Genomic DNA, 24,199 nt, shown 5'->3' with positions numbered 1-24,199 from the left:
GTCAGGGACGGTGCGGAGCTGAATCCCAGCCTGCTCGCACCTTGCGGCGAGCTATTTTCCAAGAAGGCCGAGGGATGCGAAGTTACATTTCTCTCCAGGGCCCCGGTCATCACTCAGGCCGAATCTTGGGGAAAGACAAAAGGCTTCCGCTAGCTCATCAGCTGAGTGTGTTCATGTCAGGATTTCAAGGTGGGAAGAACAGGCCTGTAATTTCCTGGGCCCCTGTCTGTGCTGAGTGGGCTGCAGGGCGCGGGACTGTCATTGACAACTATAATCAGCTAAAGAATTTGCTCTCATCTGCCGCTCAGTGTCTCTGCCTTAATAATAGTAAGAATGTTATCCAGGGCCTATGGAGCCCTTTTCATCTATCGATCTCCATGTGCCTCACAAAGCAGTGCCCAGGGAGTAAACCGGTCACACAGCAGGAGACAGAGTCAGGACGCAAATCCGGGTCTCCTGGCTCAAGCTGGGTAAATCATGGATTGTTGTTTTGTTTTGTTGGCAGCACTGCAAAAATTGGGCGGTGGGGGGAGTGCGGAATCATTTCAGATTAACTCAAAATGAACATTTTCCAGTGAACTGAAAAGTTAAAAAAAAAAAAGTTTCAGGTTGAATGAAATGTTTTGTTAGAACTTTTTTTTTTAAACACATTTTCAAAAGTAACATTGAAGTCAGTTTCAAAATAAAAAGTGAAACGTCAAAACTTATGTTTCAAAAGCGTCAGAGATTTCCCCCCCGCCAACCACAACTATTCAGTGAAATCAACCTGAATTCATGAATTGTTTTGGTCGACCTGACACTGCATTTTTCAACAAGAGAAAGAAAAAGTTTCAGCTGAAAAATATGGCCCATTTTTCATCCCAAGTCCCTGATCCAATGAGCCCTGCTCGCCCCCCTCCCCCTGAGAGTTTACATCAACTTCCCACTTGTGTTATCCTGCGTGGACAAGAGGTTGAATTTGGGCCCCTTGGAGAATAGCGCCCAGCCAAAAGTGGGCAGGGGTGGCCAGGGAACAGACTAGGTCTTCAGTGCAAAGAAAAACCCAGGGCACCGAATCCCAGGGCCCAGGCCAACTGATCCAGTCTCGCCAGCTTTGGGCTGTGGAGCTAAACTTACCTGTGTAGACATTCCTCCTTCGCCGAGCCCAGAGGTCTACACGGCTAGTTTTAGCTCTGCAGCTCAAGTGGGCTGCCCGAGGCTCTGATACGCGGCCTCCTGGGTTTTTCTTTGCAGTGTAGATGTACCCACCCTGGTTCCTGAGCTTCCCACTGCCCGAGGCAGCGTTCAGGAGACCTAGGGTCAGCCCACTGCTCTGCCACAGATTGCCCGAGTGACCATGGCCAAGTCTCTGCACCTCAGTTCCCCATCTGTACAACGGGGACTACACCCTGCCTTAGCGGTGAGGCTAAATAGGATCAAGACAGAGGTGTGTGAATACGTTGGTTACAAGGGCCATTTCGGTACCTAGGCAGAGGAGCAAGGAGATTCTAGGTTTGATTTTCAGAGTGGCTGAGGGCGGATGATCAACCCCTCTGGAAAATCTGGCTTTTCAGTGACTCGTCCAGGCTCTCACAGGGAAACCATGGGAGAGTCAGGAACCAAACCTGGACCTCCAGGGTCCCAGCCCAGGGTTTTATCCCCATAACCGGGCTTTTTGCTGGGACTGCTAGTTCCTCTGCTTAGTCCAGGTGTCTTTTTCTTCTGCAGCCTCTGAACGTTGGCACAGACACGTCCCTTTCATCTGATGCGCCCACCCGGGGCACGTCGCATCAAGGTGAGAACAAACGCGCTGGAATTGCAGCGAAAGGAAGAGCGCCGAGAAGAGAAATTCCCCTTGTCGGCGCTTCTGAAGGCTGCAGCCTTGTCGCGTCTGCGGGGAAGGAGAACGGGAGGGGAAACCAAGGAGCGAGATTTCTGTACAGCTGAGAGGAGCCGCTGTGCGTTTCAGCCGGTAGAATAAATTACAATACGTCTCGGGCGCCTGGCATAAATTAGCCGGCTGGTGAGATTGATTTCCTGGGGAAACGACGCTGCCTCGCTATGGAGAGAAGCCTCCAGAGCTTGAATTTCAGAGATTATCTAGACTCTGGGCAGGTGCAACTTTAAAGCTTCCTAGATCACCTCCTAGTGCCGCTAGAAGGGAGGTGGTTGCTCCTGAAGGAGAGATTTGGGGGCTGCAATAGAGTTTGATTCTAACAATAATATGGGACCAGGGCTACAGAGAGAAGAAACCAGCATCGGTCTTGTCTAGCCATCCATTCATCCTGCTCTCCACAGGTCTTCCTTTCCAGTTCTCCAGCCAGCCATCCCCATACCCCCCCATCTATTTATCCAGCTCTCCATCGCTCATCCCTTGCTCCAGCAAAAGCCATTAAGATTGACGAAGCACCTTTTTGTTTTTCAGATGGGTCCCGGGAGCAGCAGGCAAAGTGCCTGGCTCATGCATAATAAACCAGGCGTGGAAACACACAAAGTAATAGGCTACATTTGTCGAGAAACAAAATCATTAAGCCAGCCCATTTGCAGGGTTGCCTGGAAAAAAACACAAAACAAAAACACCAACCAACCCAATGCCTCGGCTCCATGTAATTCACAGCGGCGCTCGTCTCGCCCATGTTGGCATCCGCTCCCGCTAAAAGCTTCTGCGAAATAGGTCAGTGGAGCCCGTGCGAGCCCTGGCACGGGGAGGGGAGGGGACACGGGTGTGTTTTGCCAGCCACGGACCAGCTGCTCGAGGTCCAGGGATTATGTTAACACCTGGAGGGGCCAGTTGAGATCAGGGCCCCGTGGTGCCAGGAGCTGCACAGACACAGAGTAAGAGTTCCTGACCCACGGAGCTTACACTGTAACAGAGGCTTCATTCCCCTTGGACGGAAGAGGGGCTGCAGCAGAGAGAGCACCGATTGTTAGGAAAAGGGAGAACATGGAGGGTGAGATCAGACATTGGGGGGGGGGGTCGTGCAGGAGACGATCTGGGGCCGAATATCCAAACCCCACCCAGCCTCCCACATTCTTTGACCCAGGATCCAGCCTCTCAGCCGTGAGCAGGAGCTGTTTGCTGCCTGTGAGTGCCAGATGCCCCCTAGGAGAAATCCTAGCCGCTGCATTGGCAGGCTCCTGGGAGAGAGCTGCTACCGGGGGTGGGGGGGTGGGGTGGGGGCTGCTGGAGAGAAGCAGCTAGAACATTGCTAATTAAGCAGGGACCTGGGGAAGGTGCAGGGGGCGGCCCACCGTGGCTGCGGGGGAAGCTACAGGCAGCACTAACGAGGGGGTGAGGAGAATCGGGCTGGGTGAAAGGCCCCCCCGATGCATCGTGCTAAGCCTTCTGCTCTAGAAGCAATTCCGCTGCTCGCTTCGTCAGCCCCCCCGCCCCCGCCACCCTTTTATTACTAAGGGCGAGGAACTGACCCAAGCAAAACCCGCTTGTAAACGGCCCCAAATGCTGCAGTGCAAGAAGAGGGTAAATCCAGCGCCCACTGTAGCCCCCTGCTATTGCTCCCTGCCCCCAGCTCTGCCAAGGCCCCCCCAATCCCCACTGCAGCCCCCCTGCTAAATCCAGCCTTGGGCACCTCCCCCCCCGCCAGGTCTGCCAATGCCGCTCAAGCGTCTAAGGCCAGATTCCATCTCCCTGCCCTTCAGAGGGGCAACCCCCCCCATCTCCCGGGTGGGAATCGGAAGCCTGCTGCCTTTCACACACAGGAGACGCTGGTAGAGCCAGTCAAGCTCGAGGCCTCGGGGGCCTTCTCTTCAAGGCACTCAAAGGCCTGGGGCTAGGCTACTGAAGGGAAGGCAGTGTGGCCTAGTGGACAGAGCACTGGCCTGAGACTCAGGAAACCTGGTTTTGCCACTGGGTGACTAAACAGCCCAGGGGCCTCCCAGGGGCCCCTCGTGGCTTGGGGAGGCGCTGCAGCACCCTGCCTCAGTTTCTTCTTCTCTCAGGACTCTTCAAAAACCATTCCCAAGCGATAGAAGAGAAGAGTCTCTGCCTTGGGGGGTGGGGAGGGTCTAGTTAATTACATTTTTACACCATTTCTATCAGCCCTCACCCTTCCCATGGTCAAGAGATGCTTCCCTCCAGGGGCTGGGCTTGGCTTCAGGCCGGCTGGCCCCTTTTGCGGCTCCCGTCCCAGGTGCCCCTGGAGAGGAAGCAAAGTCTTTCAACTGCAAACTAGAGAGCCCCCCGCCCCCCGGGTCTGTGTTCCTGCTCCGAGGCAGGAAATCTGCCCAGCCCCTCAACGGTCTTTAGGCTCCTAACTTCCCACCTCCCCGTGCCTCAGTTTCCCCTCTCTGTCCAGCAGGGAGGACGCTACCCAGCTCCTTTGTGAAGCGCGTCGTCGAGCGCTGGCGATGACCAGCACTAGAGACGAGCCCTTCCTTCTCCAGGGCCCTATTCCATCCTCCAATTGTCCTCTGCTCCCAGCAGGATTTTTCAGGTCCCAAACGCGTAACACCCCCCATCCATACACACACTCCTGCCCCTTCCCCCCAGGCATCGCTTGCACGCAACAAAGACAACACACAACCTCTTTTTTTGGTAACATTTATATTTTTATATATATAAAAAATTAAATATATATAATATATCGTGTTTAAGACTAAAAATATAGTACATAATATTTAAAAAAAAAAAAGGAAAATGAAAAAAATAATCCAAGGTGGGGCCGGGCAAGGGGTGCAGGGGAATCACAGATACACGTCTCTAGAAATCTAAAAGGGCCTGTGCTAAGAAAAATACCCCCCCACATTCCCGTGGGGGATCCAATGAGCCTGGGCGTTTAGGAATGAGCTGGAAGGTGTGTGCGTGTGCGGGGCGGGAGCTGCATAACCTCGGAGATGATCCCGCACGTAAAGCCGCTCGGCTCCAGGCTTTGCACAGTGAGGGTTGCTATTGCTAAAGAGGATCCCGGCACCGTCGGGGGGAAGGCCAGTGTCACCGCTTCCCCCCTGCTCTAGACTGGGGCGAGGGAGAACGGGGGTCACCGGGGGGTCCCCACAGGCACCGCTAGGGAAGAAAAAAAGCCACGTGGCCTGATAGTGGCGACGCCTGAATTAAAGCTGCAGGCCGCGAGCGCGGTTCCTGGGCTCGGGCTCAGGGCCGTGCAGGTTCAGGCCTGTTTTAAAGGTCCCTTGGGGGGGGGGGGAGGGGTTCAAGGTTAACTCCTTCAAAGTGGGTGATGCTGGGTCTGCTCCCCCACCCTTGGACTCAGCCATGGTGGGGGGCGGGGTGTCTGGCAAGGGTGAAGGCTTGTGAATTAGCACCAGAGGGAGTGAATCGAACCCAGGGGTGGGTTGGTCCTGACTGCCGGGGTTTGTAGGTGGGGGGATCTGTCCTGTCTCTCTCCACAGCCCCAGTGCCCTGATGCAAAGGAAAGACCGCCCAGGTGCTGGGCTCAGCTGACGAGACCCCTCTAGAGCTGTGGGACAAGGCAGAGAGCGCCGCCCGACCCATCACCGAGGTCCCGAATGGAGAGGAACCCGCCCGCCCCCGGCCGTATCCTGTGCTGGCTTCCGGCACTGAGCTAACCTGGCGCCGTCAGGGCCGAACCGCTCCCATCGTCCAGCTGCCCAAGGGGCGCTCTGTTGGGGGATGCAAAGCCACCGAAGGCAGCTCGGCACCCAACTCCCCGTGAAATTCCACGGGAACTGGGTTCCCAGCTCCCAGTGGCTGCTCCACACACAGTACTTGCACCGGTTTGACTGCAAATGGTTTAAAGTTACTCATGCAAACCCCTGCAAATTCAAGGACCTGGGCGTAATCCCGCGCCCTCGGGTGGGCTGTCGACAGCAGGAATTGTACGTGGGAACCTCTGAATCTTGATGCCTGAGCCTCTGCTAGCCCTGAGCTCATCCGGTAGCCAAGCTGTGGCAGGCGCGTCAATCTCTAGTTGTGCAGCCAAGCCGCCACTAGGGGGAGACAGAACACCCCACGGGTTGGGTTACACCAGCCAAAACCCAGGAGTCCAGACTCCCAGTCCTCTGATCTAACCACTAGACTCCCCTCCCCTCCCCAGCTAGGAACTGACTCCCAGTCCTCTGATCTAACCACTAGACCTCCCTCCCCTCCCAGAGCTGGGAATAGAACCCAGGCGTCCTGGCTCTCACCCCTGGGAGCCAGTCCCCGTGAGCTGGAGTTAGCCACAAGCAGTTTACACTGCGGAGCACAAATGCTCAAGAGAGGGAAGCGCAGGGCAGCCGTCCAGGGGCCATTCAAACCCCGAAGCTAGACTGAGATCAAGCGAAAAAACAGATCTCTCAGGACCCGCTATGCCCTACGGCTTTTCCCCAGCTCCCCCTCCCAGACACAACCCTCTCCCTCGAGGAATTATTGCTTTGCCCTCATTTTCCACGGCCCTCTACACACACCCAGCCAAGCCCCCATGATCTCTGCAGGGTGCACGGCGCGCCCCCTAGAGTTAAGGTTGCCCGACATGTTCCATTCTAAGACCCTGTTTTCAGTTGCTTAGAACGTTGCAGACGTTAACCCTTCGGGCTGAAATTTCCCGTGCCAGCTGTCTGCCTCAAAGCAGAAGTTTTAGGGGGGGTGTTGATCTATAATTATATACCGCTGAGCATTAAGAACATGTGCTTCTGGCTTTCAAGAATTTGCTTGGCAGGATATTTATATCAAATATATATTTAGATACATTCATATAAAAAAAAACCCTTCTCACATGACCGACTCATGCCAGCAAATTAGCCAGCACTGGTTTGTTACTTCTGGTGACTATTAGTCATTATTATCTGTATTGCAGCAGCCCCTGGCTCCAGTCATGGACCACGACGCCAGCTTTGGCTCAGACTTTATATTAAGATCCCGCTGCCAGTGCTGCCAATCCCAACCATTCACAAATCGCAAATCAGACCTCCCACAAATCATGTGCTGGGAAAAAAACTTTTGATTCTCCTGCAGGCATCTGAACCTTTCAGAGTCAAGTTTGCAGGTGCTGGGAGGAGCGTGATGTCTAGTGGTTAAATCCTGGGTTTTTTATCTTTAAAAACACAAGAGCTAGAAATTTATTATTAAGGGGGGGGAGCTGAAGTTCAAAATAACGTGACTCCTGAAAGTGGCGCGTTAAGAGCTGGTCCCCGGATCAGGTTGTTATCCTGAGACCAGGTAGACCCAGGGTCAACTCTGTTCTCCCATCTGACCCGGGACGCATGACTGAGCCAGACACTGGGCAGTGTTGCGCCCAGTTTTGCAACACTTAACTCATTTGGGAGCTAAAACTCAGCTTCCAAAACGATTTAGGTACTTTGGAGCAAAAATCCCATCAGCTGCCCATGAGGGTTAGGCTCTGGAGTGCCTAAACCCCTTTGGAAATGATCCGGGTTCCTAAATCAATTAGGCGTTGCGATGCTGAGCGCAGCTACGCCAAAACACCTGTAAAAATCTGGGTCTCTGGGCTGCAGTTCCCCATCTGTACCAGGCGGCTAAGACCCTAGGTCAGCCCAAGGGTCCATCTGTCCAGTGTCCTGCCTTCCGACAGTGGCCAGTGCCAGGTGCCCCAGAGACCAGCCCTGCCCGGCCTGCACAGTGAAGATTGTGAAGTTCTCAGGTGCCAGGTTAATGGCCGCTGGATAAGTCCCATAAATAGGGCAGGAAAAGCCCATATCAGGAGACACGACCAAATTCCAGCTGCTTCCAAACAGGGTCAATAAAGGGTCAGGCGATGTTTCAATAAATGGCGACCCCACCGGTCTAGATTGTTATAGGCTCCGGCCGGCCAAGCGGCCGCTATAACCACGGCTCACCGCTTCTGCTGACGTGCCGATAACCCACGCGGCTCACGGCTGTACCGTATCTGAATGGCTCCGTAATGTGGGGGGGGGGGGGGCGTTATCTGTACTTAAAATCAAGGCCCCGATTTGTCCAAACGAAACCGATGCTGCAAGGTCACCGGAACAGATCCAAAACTGCTGCAGCCCAGGGCGGGAACGGCCCAGGGTGCTTACGGCCCTGCCACACCAGTAGGTACTAGGAGGAAACAGGCAAGACAGGGCTGGTGGCTTCGTACTCTACCCAGCCACGCGGGAGATCAGAGTTCGATACCTGGTCCGGGCGTGACTGTGGAGAAGTTGGGCCTGGGTTCGAGTCCTGCTCCCTAATGGAGCGATGGCGGAAAGGGCAGTGAAGGTGGCGGCCGGGGTCCGGCTCAGCGCCGTTCAGGACTTGCATTGCTCACGCTGCAGGGCGGGACCCAGTGTCACTCATCAGTGCCCCCTCTGCCTGGCTGGGGAATGGCACTGCCAGGCTTCGAAAACAGAGCCCCCCTGATCCCTTCCAGGGGTGGGGTGCAGCTTCACTGGGATACTTGGGAAGCTTGAAGGAAACCCCTCACCCCCACCAAAATAACAACCCTGGGAATCCCAGGGCCCCCCATCATTTCTTAGTGGGCAGCCCTGGAAAGCCCCTATCGTCAGTGGAGACTGCGCCCGCCACTGGGGATCAAACTCGTGACCTTCAGCTCTAAAAACACAGCTCTCGATGCCTCAGGCTAAAGGGGCAGCTCCTCCCCTGGCCTCGGGGACAGGCAGTTGTAGTGGCTGGTGCCAGACACTAGAGGGAGACACGAGCCTCCAGCTTCCCCACCCCGGGGTGCCACCAGCCCCTAAAACATTTCGCCCGGCCAGCGCTCCCGCCCCCTTCGCTCGGTTCCACCGCGCAAGCGAACGCCGACGGGTCAAATAAAGCTGAAGTTCAAGGCACAGGAAATGGTGGAAGAGGCAGGATTCCAATTGGTCCTTTCGGAGGAAAAAACCCAACCAACCAATCAACCCCCCCGCCCCGCCCCCGTATAAAATATATATATAAAAAAACCCAACATAAACCCAAAGAAACATATTCAAAGTGCTAGGGACGGGGGACGGAGTCAGCTCGGCCCTGGACGGACCGGGTACAGGGGGAGAGATGGGGGCCCCCTGCTTTCTTTTGAAGAGGAACACCACACGGGGGAGGGATCCAATTTGGGGTGCAAGCGGCAAGGGATCCGGCCGCCCTGAGAGACTCTGGACTGGCCGGGGTCTGGCTTGTGCTGTCGTGAATGGAAGCACTCGGGTGTGGGGCTGACCTTTCTCCCTAGGGCCAGCAGCGCCATCTAGGTCAGGGATTCGCACCGTAGGGGTCGCGAGCATTTCACCCTGCCCATATTGCTAAGTGGGGCAGGAGGGATCCCAATATGGGAAAGGGGTGCTGGGATAGGTTAGGGAGTACCTGTACTGTAGGGGGGTCCCAGGATGGAAGAGGGAGGATTTGTATAGGGGGTCCCGGTATTGGACATGGGACCCTGCTCTAGAATAGGGGGTCCTGGTATTGGATGGGGGTCCCGGGTATGGCCTAGATCGAAAGCTGTTGCTCCAGGTTAGTCTTCCACGTTAGGGCCCGATCCTGCCAGGCGCTGAGCGATGGGCGCTGAGGCGGGATCAGAGCCCTTTGCCCAGTCGGAGGCTGGTTGCAGGGTGAGCCGGCCTGCCGGCCGACAGGCCCCCCCGGCGTGTTCACATCTAGAGCGCAGTGCTCCCTGTGCCCGCTGCGGCGAGTCCCATCATGCCCTGGGAGCCGGAGACGGCACAACTCTCTGCCTCCTAGCGGCCGAGCTGTGCGGGAGCCTGTTGCAGACCCCAGGGATCCCACGGCCCCCGGGGCAATGCACAGCCTCGCCTGCCCTCAGCCACTGGTCTTCCACCACCCCACAACCCTCTCCCCCCTTGTTGTCACAACCTTTCACCCCCGGCGGAGTTCAGCTCTCGGCCCGTCTCCCCTCAAAGATCCGACGCGTGGCAAAGAAATCGGCTCTCCCCGGCATGGCCGGGGGCAAGTTTCCGGATCCAGGCCGTGGGAGGGAATCTCCCCCCCTGCAGCTACCAGCACGCTTTCTCCGGCCTCCAGCCACGCGTCAGCAGGGCAGGGGTGGGGGTGAGGCTCCGCAGCCCCTCAAAAATCGGTTTTCCTTCCAGTCGGGGACATGGGCTGAAAAGAACGAACAAAGACAACATGATGGGTGGCTGGATGGAAGCTCAGATATAGGGGAGGAGGGTCCCCAGAGTCAGCCGGATGCCAGGGTCCCCTGAATCCAGGCAGTGAGAGGTGCAGTCGCCGGGCAGGCTGAGAATCCTGGTGCTGGAGGGGTGGGCGTGGGGGGTTCAGGAAAAGCCCCTGAATATCAGAGGACAGTCACAAAGTACCTGTGACCCCCCCCCTCATGTCTCCGGTGAGGATCGTCCCCCCACAGCCCCCAGGTCCTTCAGACGTGAGTCTGCATCCGCTGCTGGAACCGCTGCCCGTAGTCCGAGTGCTGGGAGGTGTAGGAAAAGCGGGTGGCGCTGGCGTACTTGCCCATGGGGTCGTAGGCGTCGTAGGGGGCGCGGTCCAGGCTGGGCGGGGGGGGCTGGCTGTAGCCCAGGCGGTAGGTGGCGTAGCCGGCGCTGGGCGGGAAGGCGGCGTGGCCGCCGTAGTTCTCGTAGGAGAGCTGGCTGGCCGTCTCGCCCGTGGCGGTGCCCGGCGGGGGCCCCGGGGCCGGCTCGGTGGTGTAGTCCGACGCGGGGCCCCGGCTATAGGTGTTCAGCTGGGCGTAGCCGCTGGAGTGGGAGAGGCGGGAGGAGGGGCGCATGTCGTAGCGGGCGGGGCCCGGGGTGCGGTAGTCAGCGTAGAGCACGGTGCGGGAGGGCGGGCGGTCCTCGTGGGCGCGAACGTTGTAGTAGCCATTGGTTGGGTCCTGGAAGGGGAAAGGAGAGGGGCAGGTGCTCACATGGGGCAGGGCAAAGCTCTGGGTGCCTGTGGAATATTCCAGGGGCAGAGCTGGGCAAAGAACCCAGGAGTCCTGGCTCCCAGTCCCCTGCTCTATCCACTAGATCCCACTCCCCTCCCACCCAGAGTTCGGAAAAGAACCCAGGATCCTGGCTCCCACCCCCAGCAGAGACACACATGTGATCCCATCCACACACAGAGTTGCTGACGTGCACACACCATCACACAACCCTTCGCACGCAAGCACAGTCGCTCAGCACCGTGGCACCATCACTCCCCCGCACTCTGCCTTCCCCTGCCCATGCACACACTCCCCGTTGCACACTCAGCTGACAGGAGTCCCCAGGGGGGCAGTGTCGGACCTTGAGTTCGTACTCCTCCCGCGTGTCGATGGTGTCGCACCGCATATCCTGCTTCAGGTCCACGTCGTCCTTGAACGACTGTTGAGGGAGATGGAAAAGGGGCCCGTCAGCTTCCCCGCCGCGGCTCTGCCTTAGCCCACCGGCCGCTTGGCTCCCCAGCCCCCAAGTCATCCCAGGCTGTGGCTCCTCCCCACACTCTGGGGGCACTGATGTAACCAGCCGAGAATGAGACCCAGGAGTCCGGGCTCTCTATTCTAATTACTAGCCCACACTCCCTTCGCAGATCCATACAGAACCCAGGAGTCCAAGTCCTGTACGCTGGGTCGGCAGCACCAGGGATCAAACCTGGGATCTTTGAAAGTTAAAGCCTGAGATGCTACTGCTTGAGCTAAAGGACAGAGCCAGCAATAGCGTCATCGACCCCTATGGATCACAGAGACAAAGCATCACGGAGTTACACCGCCCACCCCGGCCCTCGGGGGGCGCCCGGCAGCTACAGCCCAGGGTGGCTAGACGTGGATGGCTCCATGGGGCATGGCTGGGCTGTCTGATGGGTGCCAGGCTGCTCTCCCTGCAGCCAGGAGGCCCCAGAACCCAGGAGTCCTGCCTCCCTGTTCTAATCCCCAGACCACACTCCCAGTCCCAGGGAGGGAACCCAGGAGTCCTGGCTCCCAGCCGCCTTCTCCATCACTCCAACCACTAACACACACTCTCGGTCCCACAGGTGTGGGCAGTAGTGAATCAAGTAGTGCCCTGGGCAGTAGTGAATCGTCTCGCTCTCTTGTTCCGGGGCCTGGGGGGGACCTCACCGAGTAGATGGCCTTCATGACACGGGTTGCCGTGGAGACGCTGGCCGTGTCCTCCTCGCGGTCCGCGTGCAGTGTCAGGGGCTCCCGGTTCACCGTCTCCACCTTGATGTCCAGCTTGCGCAGGGTCACGTCCTTGCGGCCTGTGAGAAACACGGATGGATGGATGGATGGATGGATGGACGGGGGGCTCTGCCGGCTGCACTCCGGCCTCTCCTAGCTGGAGACCCCAACCCAGAGCCCTGGCTGTCAGGGGCCCTGGACTCACCCTTCCCCTGGCCTGGAGAAACTGGCCTTCCTCCTAGGAAGCCCCCCAAGCCAGGGACCCCATGGGCCCAGAGGAAGCACCCCCCGGTAGCAGGGCTTTCCCCCTTCAAGCTGCTCCTGGCCCCAACACCTGGCACCGGGGGCACCTGCCTACACCCAGCACCCGGCGCCAAGGAGCCGTGGCCATTCCTGTCACCTGCTGGGGGCGCGGGCGTTCCAAGGGGCGCCCCCGGTGGACGAAGCTGCTCGTGGGCCTCGTGCTCCATCCTGGGCCTGGGGTGTGGGGGGCATCGGCCCACAGACTGGCACAGCGTGTGTAGGGGGAGGCATCCAGCCGTGGCCCCTGTGGACCACACGGCTGCTTGGTCCCATCCCTGCCTGTCCCTTGAGTGGCTGGTAGGTGCCAGCTGGGGCAGTCTGGAGCCGTTCCCCTCCCTCCCAGCCCCCGGGCTGAGTAGAAGGGGGTTCCCAGGAATCCCTCCCCCAACCCCCACACTCACTTCCTTTGCGGCGCCGGTAGAGGAAGCAGACCAGGGCGACGAGGAAGAAGATGAGGAGGATGCTGGCCCCGATGGTGGCTCCGGCGATGATGCCCACGGGCAGGACTTCTGCAGGGGGCATGGGGGTGGGTTAGCTGGGGGAGCCGCGCTGCCCCCTCCCTAGCCCGTCCATTCTCGCCCCTTAGCTCCCGCCTGCCCCGAGATGGAGCAGGATCCCCTCCTAGGCTGGGAGGTCCCAGCAGCACAGGGTGCCACTGCTCAGGCTATGATGTCTGTCCCTTCTGGGTCTTGGTTTCAAGGGAAGGGAGGGTTTCCCGTGGCCCTTAGCGCCGATCGCTGGGGGTGGCAAAGTGCCTGGCAATAGTGACAGGCTCACTGCACAGCCCGCCAGGTTGGTGTCATTAGCCCTGCTCCCCAGAGGGGGAAACTGAGGCACAGAGCGGGGGGAGGGAGCTGCCCTAGGTCTCACACTGTCAGTGGCAGAGAACCAAGGAACCCACCCAGCCTCCTGCTCTAACCATCAGACAACACTGTCCCCTAGAGCTGGGAAGGGAACACAGGGCTCCCCATTCCCTATCTGCTGTAAACGTGGTTCATGCTCCCCTCCTAGAGCTGTGACTAGAACCTGGCTCCCACTCTAACCACTAGGCACAATTCCCTCCCAGAGCTGGGGATAGAACCCAGGCGTCCTGCCCCCTGTGCGCTAACTGCTAGACCCCACTCCCCTCCCAGAGCTAGGAGTTAATCCCAGGCACCTGGCTCCCTCTAGCCCTGTCCCTGCTGTGCCCTGACTGCATCGCCCCGCGCCCCCCTACCTTTCTCCTCCAGCTGGATGATGGCCGTCCCCGGCCCAAAGCTATTCCAGGCCGTGCAGTTGTAGCGGGTCTGGAAATCGGCCTCCATCACGTTGTTGATGGTCAGGGTGGAAAGGACCCCGCTGCCCGTGTTGGTTCTCTCCACCGTGTAGCGCTCCAGCGTGCCAGCTTCCAGGATGTTCTCCTTCCAGGCCCAGGCCTATCGCCGGGCAGGGCATGCGAAAGGGAGAAGGGCCTGGTCAGACCTGGGGCCGAGAGCTCCTGCTCCATCACACCTCCTCTAAGCCCCGGAGAACCCCAGCATCCAGGCCAAATCCCAGCTGGGTCACTACAGCCCACCAGCCCCCTGCGGCTCCAGTAGGATCCGATCGTCCCCTTCAGTTCCTGTCCCAAACCGAACGAGTGTGTGGAAGGATCACGGTGAGATTCCCCCATTCAGCCACCATCTGCAACTTGGGGATACAGGAGGGGGCACAGGGCTGTGTCAACAGATCGATGGGCAGATAGATGGGTGTGTCCAGGGACAGCTAGATGGGTGTGTATGGGGCTATTTAGATAGACAGATAGATCTGTAGAGGGACAGACAGACAGAAGACAGGCGGGTAGATGGGCACGTATGGGGACAGACAGACAGAAGACAGGCGGGTAGATGGGCGCGTACGGGGACAGACAGACAGAAGACAGGCGGGTGGATGAGCACATATGGGGACAGACAGACAGAAGACAGGCGGGTAGATGGACGCGTATGGGGACAGACAGACAGGTGGGTAGATGGACGCGTATGGGGACAGACAGACAGAAGACAGGCGGGTAGATGGACGCGTATGGGGACAGACACACAGAAGACAGGCGGGTAGATGGGCGCGTATGGGGACAGACAGACAGAAGACAGGCGGGTAGATGGACGCGTATGGGGACAGACAGACAGAAGACAGGCGGGTAGATGGACGCGTATGGGGACAGACAGACAGAAGACAGGCGGGTAGATGGGCGCGTATGGGGACAGACAGACAGAAGACAGGCGGGTAGATGGACGCGTATGGGGACAGACAGACAGAAGACAGGCGGGTAGATGGGCGCGTATGGGGACAGACAGACAGAAGACAGGCGGGTAGATGGACGCGTATGGGGACAGACAGACAGAAGACAGGCGGGTAGATAGGTGCGTATGGCGACAGACTGACAGGTAAATGGGTGTCTATGGGGATAGACAGGCGGGTAGATGGGTGCGTATGGGGACAGACAGACAGAAGACAGGCAGATGAGACAGGAGCGGAGACAAAGGGCTGTGAAAGAACAGAAGAGACAGGGAGCGCGAGATTGACAGAGCGATGCAGACAGAGCAAACAGCGATATGTGAGCAGTGTTAATACTGCCGAGCTCCAAGACAAATTCAGCTCAGGAAACAGCCCAATGCAGGCGGTTGCTGCAGCCCCACAGCTCGCCCCAGGGCCATGGTGTAATAAACATTTCACACACCCACGATCCCACAGGCCATTGTAACTTCCCCAGCACAAGCAGGACCAGCGCATGCCCCGGGCGCGCCGAACAGCCACGGTCACCTTAGGAGGCTGCACTGAAGCCTTCCCTGCCGCTGTGTTTATTTATCAATTGAGCTGCTTTAATGGTGCGGTAATGAGGCTGGGTTTTTTTAAAGAGACGCTGCCAGCCAAGGCCTCTCCCTTAGGCTACGCTGCAGCCACACGACAAGTCAAGTCATGATGTCCCCACGAGGGGGTGTGCTCGTGCGAAACCAGAACAGGACCTCGCTTCAGGCTGCTGATGGCTAGTGGTTTTGCTCCTCTGTGTAAACTGCAGTTTCTTTGTTTCCTGCATCACGTCATTCCTTCGCTCTCTCCATTCCAAAGCACCAGCTCTGACCTGACCCGAGTAGAGCCATCACATTCCCTTCCCTCCACCCAGGATCTGGCCGTAGGTTGGCCAATGACCCATCCCAAGGCAAAGCCAAGGTCAACACGAGTGCCCGTCTCACCCAACGATTGCTCTTGCAATGAACAGTTTACAGCCAAGGGGGACGGGGAAAGAGATGCAGCCGGCCTAAGACTGCAATGAAACAATAAACACAGCTGTGAAGGGGGGAAGATGGTTTGCTGGGAGCATATAGCAGGGGTGGGGTTCCGGGAACTGCACACCCTGACTCCAAATGTCCATCTCTGTCTGCTTCTTACTACCCCTCCGTTCTGGCCTAATTCCACCCTCCTTTTTCTCCCAGCCTCCCCTTCCTTCTCCAACACAGCCAATGCCGCCATAGCCAAGTGCAACTAGAACGGGTCTGAACATTTTTGACTGACCAGAAACGCAGTTTGGGCAAAACTGAAATATTTCACGGGAACCTGTCGATTTCATCAGAGCTGACAAATCATTTCAACATTCTCATTTCCATAACGTCGAAAGGTTCCGTTTCGAATGCATCACTTTGATTCATTTTGGTTCAGCTTGTATTTTATAGTGAAATATTAATGTTAATAGTATATTATATTTGTGTACAGCAGATTCTCAGTTTTAGGAACATCGACCTTATGAATGATGGCTTACAAGAACCATCTTTCTGCTGCTGAATGCAACTGCAATCCATCAGCTAACGTTCAAGCAACTGTAGACGTTTGAAAAGTCTGAGAGATTTAGCAGCTACAAAGAAGAGCTGCATTTTTCTCAAATAAAGGAAAATCCAGCACACTTAACCCATCAGTTACCGCTCATGATGTACACAATCACTGAACAATTAATAAATTAACATATACACCGTATCACCCTCAAATTTGAGATGTTCAATTTTATGAGCTTTTCGATGTTACGAATTCCTCAATCCCCCACTAGTTCACTAAACAGGAGCTCTACTGCATTGTATTTATTATTGGAGATAATAGATATTGTATTTATTATTTTAATACGATATCCAAGTTGAAAAGAATCGACATTATTGGAACCAAACGGTTTTGCCTTATGAAAATGAAACATCTCAATGGTTTCAGAGAGAAATTTGGGGGAATTTTCATTCTATACCAAATTTCAAAATGTCAACTTTTTGTTACAGTTCTGAACAAAAATTAATTTGGGGAATTTCAGAATTTCCCACGGAACAAAAATTCCATTTTCCAACCAGCTCCCACGTTATTGATGCCAACGCGACTCTCTGTCTCCCTCTAGTGGCTAGAGGGTATAGCAAGGTTTATGAGCCCATAGATGGGTCCCACCTGGTCCAGTATCTCAACCCGCGGTGACTCATGCTTATGAATCCAGAGACTCTGGCTTCAGATTTACCCACGGGGCTGTCACAGCAAAAACTCCAAGGACAACATGATGAGTGCCTTAAATTTAGGCTTGTCCATACTGGAGAAATTGACCATGCTCAATTCGTAGCCCCTCAAGGACTGCAGCTCATCTCATGTCCGCATGCACCAGGCAGCTTGCATCTGTGCTAAGGGCCACTCCAGTCTGACCGTGCTTAGAACCAAGGTGGACATGGATGAGCTGGAAAGGTTCCACTCGGCCCAGCCACCACTGTCCTTCCCAAATCTCCCAGCATGCCTTCTTCCGGCAGCAGAGTCAGGGACTGTGGGACAGCTCCCCATTGCACAGCCAACGTCCGGCAGTTCCTAACCCTGGCGAGTGTGGATTGGTGGAGCTGTTGGTGCATAAACTGGCTTCGCTCCAGCCGGTTCCGTTCTCTGGCACAGGCAGCAGGCACCAGGCACACCTCCTCAGCCCAGGGGGTGTTGAGAAGCACGGGGGCCACGGTGACGAGGGCCTGGTTAGACAGGAAGCTGCTGCTGTCCTGGTGTGTTAGTTGGAGGGTCCCCAGCCCAGGCCGGGTTGCCCCCCTTGCTGCCCCCCGCGGAGAGCCCCTCCCCCCCAGGAGAGCACTCACAATGCGGTCGGGGGGCGGCGTGCTCCCGATGAAACACTCCACTTTCCCGCGGTCGCCGCGCACTGCATACTGAACGGCCTCGCTCGAGATGATCGGGGGGCCTGCGGGGGGAGAGAAACAGCGGCTTAAACCGGGCACCGTAAGCCAGAGACTGCCTGGGGCAGAGCGGGCACCCCACGGCTGTGGAGTGTCCCACCAGGCTCGTTAGTTAACGAGAACGGGGAGCCGCAGCAGGCCGGGGTGAGTATCCCTGGAGGGAGTAGGAGACGGGATGTCATGCTGCAGGGTTCTGAGAGACAAGGTGTCCCAAGCACGGGGCACTGGGCCAGGGGTACCAGCCGTGGGCACAAATACAGGGGTACTATGCCAGGGGTACCTGTCGTGGGCATGAATACTGGGGTACTGTGCCAGAGTACCAAGTAATGGGTATGAATACTGGGCATTGTGCCCAAGGTACCAAGTTGTGGGTTTGAATACCAAGGTACTGTGCCCAGGGTACCAAGCTGTGAGTATGAATACTGGGGTACTGTGCCTGCAGTACTGTGCCTGGGGTACCAAGTCATGGGTCTGAATACTGGGGTACTGTGCCGGGGTACCAAGTCATGGGTCTGAATACTGGGGTACTGTGCCGGGGTACCAGCCATGGGCATGAATACTGGGGCATCGTGCCCAGAGTACCAAGTCATGGGTCTGAATACTGGGGCATCGTGCCCGGGGTACCAAGCTGCGGGTATGAATACCCGGGTACAGGGGTGTGAACACCAGGGTACAGCCTGCTCCCCAATGCCATGGGCAGAGGGCCTCACCGTTGACAAAGAGGGTGACCTCCCGCTCCCCCACGCCGATCCTGGGCACGATGGCTTTGCAGATGTACTGCCCGGCGTCGGCCTGGGTGACCGATTTCAGGTAGAGCTGGTTGCTGTTGCTCAGCACCTGGGCACAAACACAGGGTGGAGCGTGAGAGGGGGGCGCGTGCAGAGACCCACCATCGCTAGCACCCGCTGCGGGGAACGGGCCAGGTGAGCCCCTGGGCCATGGGGCACCGGGAGGGGAATTACCATGTTGGATTCCTTTTTGGTCCAGGTGAGGGTCAGCGGGGGGTTGCCGGTCCACACGCACGTCAGCGTCACATCTGAGCCGATGTCGGTGGTGGTGGGCTTGGGATCCACCACGATCCGAGGGGCGACTGCAAGAGAGGAGACGTCAGCGGCCCTGCATGCGTGGGGGTGTTCCTGGTTCCCGTGGTTCCCGTGTGTCCAGGTGTGCTCATGGCTCGTGTGAGTATGTGTCCCCATGTGTGTTCATCTCCGTGCTTGAGGTTCATCTGTGTGCCCGTCCCTGGGTGTGTGTGTGCGTGTGTGCTCACAGCTTATGTCTGTGTCCACGTGTGTGTGTGTGTGCATGTGTGCTCATGGCTCTTGTGTGTGTGACGGCACGTACTTATGGCTTGTGTGTATGTGCATGCCCCATGTGTGCATGTGTGTGCTCAAGGCTCGTGTGTGAGCGTGTCTGTGTGTGTGCACATGTGTTCATGGCTTGTTTGTGCGTGTCCCCGCGTGTGTCCTGGTGTGCTCAAGGCTCGTGTGTGAGTGTGTCCGTGTGTGTGCACGTGTGTTCATGGCTTGTTTGTGCGTGTCCCCGCATGTCCTGGTGTGCTCAAGGCTCGTGTGTGAGTGTGTCCGTGTGTGTGCACGTGTGTTCATGGCTTGTTTGTGTGTCCCCCGCGTGTGTCCCGGTGTGCTCAAGGCTCGTGTGTGAGTGTGCCCGTGTATGTGCACGTGTGTTCATGGCTTGTTTGTGCGTGTCCCCGCGTGTCCTGGTGTGCTCAAGGCTCGTGTGTGAGTGTGTCCGTGTGTGTGCACATGTGTTCATGGCTTGTTTGTGCGTGTCCCCGGGTGTGTCCTGGTGTGCTCAAGGCTCGTGTGTGAGTGTGTCCATGTGTGTGCATGTGTGTTCATGGCTTGTTTGTGTGTCCCCCCGCGTGTGTCCTGGTGTGCTCAAGCCTCGTGTGTGAGCATGTCCGTGTGTGTGCATGTGTTCATGGCTTGTTTGTGCGTGTCCCCGCGTGTCCTGGTGTGCTCAAGCCTCGTGTGTGAGCATGTCCGTGTGTGTGCATGTGTTCATGGCTTGTTTGTGCGTGTCCCCGCGTGTCCTGGTGTGCTCAAGGCTCGTGTGTGAGCGTGTCCGTGTGTGTGCACGTGTGTTCATGGCTTGTTTGTGCGTGTCCCTGCGTGTGTCCTGGTGTGCTCAAGGCTCGTGTGTGAGTGTGTCCTTGTGTGTGCACGTGTTCATGGCTTGTTTGTGCGTGTCCCCGCGTGTCCTGGTGTGCTCAAGGCTCGTGTGTGAGTGTGTCCGTGTGTGTGCATGTGTTCATGGCTTGTTTGTGCGTGTCCCCGCGTGTGTCCTGGTGTGCTCAAGCCTCGTGTGTGAGCGTGTCCATGTGTGTGCACGTGTGTTCATGGCTTGTTTGTGCGTGTCCCCGCGTGTCCTGGTGTGCTCAAGGCTCGTGTCTGAGATGCCCCGTGTGTCCCCGTGCGCTCATGGCTCCCACTAGTCTGCAACCCCTGACTGCTCAGGCACAGCTTGAGGGGCTCAGGCAGCGGGATGGTCTGTGCCCTTGGTGCTAACGATCCCGCGTTCGAGTCCCGCCACTGGCCGTGTTTTCTGTGTGCTCGGGGCCAGGCTTGGCGTTCAGGTGACACTCCACTAGGCTGGCTGGTAACCGGGGAGCCAATGAGCACCCCAGGCTCTGCCTGTGCCCAGCCGCCTCCCTGCAGAACCCCCCCTTCCAGCCGCCACAGCCCCGTCTCGTCTCCGCCCAGGCTGAGCAGTGGGGCGCATTGCCCCCCCCATGGCACTCACAGTGCACGTCCACCAGGGTGCTGACGTTGGTGCTTCCCACATCATTGTGCACCTCGCACGAGACGGGCTCCGTGAAAAAGGAATAATCCACCTGCGTCTCGTACTTGCTGTCCTTGGCTTCTTCGATGATCACGCCACCTTTGGCCCACCTGCGGGGGAGGGAGTGCAGACAATGAGAGACTCCCCCACCCCGGGGGGAGGGCAGACATGATAGGCTCCTCCCCCTGGGGGGGAAGGGCAGGGCAGACACAGCTAGAAGCTCCTCCCCCTGGGGGGAAGGGCAGGGCAGACACAGTGAGAGGCTCCTCTCCCTGGGGAGAGGGGGTCAGATACAGCGAGAGGCTCCTCCCCCTGGGGGGAAGGGCAGAGCAGACACAGCGAGAGGCTCCTCCCCCTGGGGGGAAGGGCAGGGCAGACACAGCGAGAGGCTCCTCCCCCCAGGAGGGAGGCTGCTCAGCAGGTTGATGATGGGCTGTGGATCTGTGTCACCCATCGGTGAAGGGTTCGAATCCATGGGGTGGCGTGGAGACACCAGGGGTTGAGGCCAAGTGCTGTGATGCCAGCGGGAGCCTGGATTCAGGAGCAGGTTGGCCCAGAGCCTCCCCTTCAATTGTATCCCAGCTGGTTCCACCTGCGCCCCTCACCTGTAGCCTCTGATCTCCGGGTTGGCGGTGGCCACGCAGGTGAAGACGACCCGCTCGCCTTCCTGCACCGTCTGGGGCTGGATGGAGAGGGTGACCGTGGGGGGATCTGCCAGGGAGAGACAGAGACACCCGTCGCTGGCACGATGCCCGGGAAGGAAACTGACAGAAAAGGCCCCCGGGTGGAGCCGGGTGCAGGGAGCTGCTTGTTCTGCCAGCCCCGTGAGCAACGGGGTGGATTTTCCCTGGCTGGGGCGGGGTCTTTAAATCAACGCCGGGCGTCTCTGTCCACAGGCCAGGCCTGGCTCAGTCAGACGCTGGGCTGGGTCCGGGAAGCCCTGGATGAGCTCTGCAGGAGGTCCAGGCTGCCCGGTCCCGATGGTCCTTTCTGGCCATGACCCCGCTGACCCCACGAACCGGCGGGCAGGGTCGCAGTCCAGCGTCTCTCCCCTGGGGACGGCAGGGCCGGGGGCAGCTGCAGGAGAAGCTCAATGGACAGTTGGTGGATCAGCCTCCTCCGGTCAGTGCCGCCCTCGGGTCCCGGGAGAGCTGCGATTCCCCACAGCCGCCACTGGGTGTCAGTGCCGGGCTGCACAGACCCAGCTGGGAAATCCTGAGTGGCCAACGCTGGCCAGAGCCAGCCCCGCAGGCAGAGACTTGGCCAAGCCGATCAGTGGCTGAGCTGGAGACCCCCCGAGTCCCAGCCCTGCGCCCCATCCACTAGCCCCCACTCCCTGACCCGCGTGAGCTCCGCAGGCGCCGGGCTGCCCAATTTCGGGGAGCCGGGGTATCGAACCCAGATGGCTGTTTGTGTCCTCTCGGGTAGGGTGCCCTGGTACCCCATTGCCCTGCAGCTGCCTGGCCACGCTCGTGGGTCCGGCTGCTGTCACAGCGCAAGGGGGCTGCAGGAGGGGTGGGCAAGAGGCCCGACATGCAGAGCTGTCCGGGCAGCCAGCGGAGAGCCTCCCAGCCCAGCATCTCAGGCGGATTCCAAACCTAGGACGATCGGAGCTCCTCCATCCACCCTGGAGCCAGGTGCAGCCAGGCAGCGCCAGCGGGAGCATCCCTCCCCGCCCTACGCCATGGGACCTGCTGCCAGCATCAGTGTCCCTCCCCACCCTATGCCATGGCGCTGCCCAGCTGGGACCAGCCACCTGTCTGCAGAGACGGGGCGTTCTGGCACCCAAAGGTAGATTGAGCTTGCGAAGTGTGGAAATCAGGGTGACACCAACACATGTAACCCTGAGAACCTGGCACAGCAATTATCTATCCATCCCCAGATACCCCCACTCTGTCTGTCCATCTGGCCATCCATCCCCAAATACCCCATCTGTCCACCCACCCATCCATCCATCCATCCATCCATCCCAGACACCCCACTCTATCCATCCCCAGACACCCCACTCTGTCTGTCCATCTGGCCATCCATCCCCAAATACCCCATCTGTCCACCCACCCATCCATCCATCCATCCATCCCAGACACCCCACTCTATCCATCCCCAGACACCCCCACTCTGTCTGTCCGACTGTCCATCCATCCCAAAATACCCCATCTGTCCATCCATCCACCATCCAACATGCCCCTCTATCCATCCATCCATAGACACCCCATCTCTGTCCCTCCATCCCCAGGCACCCCCTCTGTCTATCTATCCATCCATCCCCAGACACCCCCTCTATCTATCTATCCATCCATCCCCAGACACCCCCTCTATCTATCTATCCATCCATCCCCAGACACCCCCTCTATCTATCTATCTATCTATCTATCTATCTATCCTCCTACACCTCCATGTATGAACCAAGCACTGGATGTGATCAGTGCCCTGGGGTGGCTCCCTTGCCCAATGCAGACACGGCCTCCTGTGGGCTGCTCCTGGCCCCTCACCTGGTCGTTTACCCCAGTGGGTGTAAATGGCAGTGTTCTGCACCCGCTGCACGCTGGTGTAACTGACGAGGGGAGGGGAGGTGGGGAACCAGGCCCCGTTCCAGCTGGGCCCTGGAGCCCAGCAGCGGGGCGGGGGCTGGACTCACGGTGCACGTTCAGCTTGATGGAGGTCTCCTTGCCGGCCGGGACGGCGTCGTTGGTGCTCCGGCAGACGAAGACCCGCCCGATGTCCGCGTCTGTGGGGTTGATGAGGAGCTGGCTGACCGTGGTTTCCCTCTTGCCGTCTGCTAACACTTCCTGCCCGCGGGGAAGAGGGGAAGATCAAACAACAGGGCTGGCAGAATGGGGGCCCTTGGTGCTATTCCTTCCTATTGCCCAGGTGGACAAACTTAGAGGGCAAGGGACATGCACAAGACCACCCGGCGTGTCAGTGGCAGAGCCAGGCATGGAGTCCATGAACCCAGACTCCCTTCCCCCGGCTCTGACCACCAGACTTAGGCTCCAGCCCAGGCCTGGGAGAAGAACCAGGAGCCCTAATTTCTAGTTAGCTGCTCTAACCACTAGACAGCACTCCCTTCTACAGTTGGTGAAAGAACCCAGAAATCCTATGCCAAGCCCCCCCCCCAACTCTAACCACTAGACCCCACTCCTCTCCCAGATCTGAGAATAAAACCCAGGAATCCTGGCTCCTAGTCCCAACCTGCTCTAACCACTAGACACCATTCCCCTCCCAGAGCTGGGTAGAGAACCCAAGAGTCCTGGCTCCCAGTCCCCACCCACTCTAACCACTAGAAATCACTCCTCTCTCAAGGCTGGGGAGAGGACCCCAATGTCTTGCTGTAACCACTAGACTGTACTCCCTCACTGAAAAAAACAATCGCAAACTCTCTGATGATGCCACTGCTGGGGAGAATCTCGGTGGGCTGGATTTCCCCGGGGGGTTGGAGCCAGGCTGGCGAGTGCTAACGCTGCAGTGAATGGTTTCCGAATTCGAAGCAGCACTCCCCGAATAGCCTGTGACATGCCCATAAAACGCCCCACAAATTCATCGGGATTCATGTTCTCGCGCCATAAACCGCGTGGGGATTAATGAGCGGGACATGTGGCTCTCAAGTGCTCTTGGAAAGTGCACCTGGCTCTCTCAGGGGAAAGGAAAACTAATCAAAGCGATTAAAGAGGCAGTGGGAGGGGACAGGGACGGCGTTTCCTTCCAGGAATTAACAAGGATCCGGTGACAGCCCTGGGGCGCGAGCCGTCTGCACACACCCAGAGCAGGCGCAGTGGGAGGGATAAGATGCCCCAGTATTCCAGTGGGACGTCCGCCTCTGGGGTGGGAGGGGAGCTGAGCCTCCGTGGCCACATGCTAACGAGGGCCAACAGCTAACGAGGGCCAGCGGGGACAGGTGGTCACTGTTTGCTCCCT

The 24,199-nt window shown here is 58.0% G+C and overlaps 1 protein-coding gene across 2 annotated transcripts in view; it reads right to left on the bottom strand.

Annotated features, from left to right (window-relative positions):
• Positions 1-4,588: 4,588 nt before the first annotated feature.
• Positions 4,589-24,199, bottom strand: part of KIRREL1 (kirre like nephrin family adhesion molecule 1) — an 83,199-nt gene continuing 63,588 nt past the window's right edge. For both annotated transcript variants that reach the window (XM_039513242.1, XM_039513243.1), the window contains exons 5-15: positions 22,923-23,073; positions 20,890-20,995; positions 20,246-20,394; positions 18,442-18,569; positions 18,190-18,316; positions 17,384-17,484; positions 13,495-13,693; positions 12,680-12,787; positions 11,916-12,055; positions 11,107-11,184; positions 4,589-10,712 (exon numbers count right to left, since the gene is read on the bottom strand). In XM_039513242.1, the coding sequence (XP_039369176.1) occupies positions 10,242-10,712; positions 11,107-11,184; positions 11,916-12,055; positions 12,680-12,787; positions 13,495-13,693; positions 17,384-17,484; positions 18,190-18,316; positions 18,442-18,569; positions 20,246-20,394; positions 20,890-20,995; positions 22,923-23,073 (1,758 nt within the window). In that variant the 3' untranslated portion in view covers positions 4,589-10,241. The remainder of the gene's footprint in view (positions 10,713-11,106; positions 11,185-11,915; positions 12,056-12,679; positions 12,788-13,494; positions 13,694-17,383; positions 17,485-18,189; positions 18,317-18,441; positions 18,570-20,245; positions 20,395-20,889; positions 20,996-22,922; positions 23,074-24,199) is intronic.

The sequence above is a fragment of the Mauremys reevesii genome, linkage group 24, assembly GCF_016161935.1.
Source record: "Mauremys reevesii isolate NIE-2019 linkage group 24, ASM1616193v1, whole genome shotgun sequence".
NCBI classification, from domain to species: Eukaryota; Metazoa; Chordata; order Testudines; family Geoemydidae; genus Mauremys; species Mauremys reevesii.
This window is presented reverse-complemented; position numbering and strand designations above follow the sequence as displayed.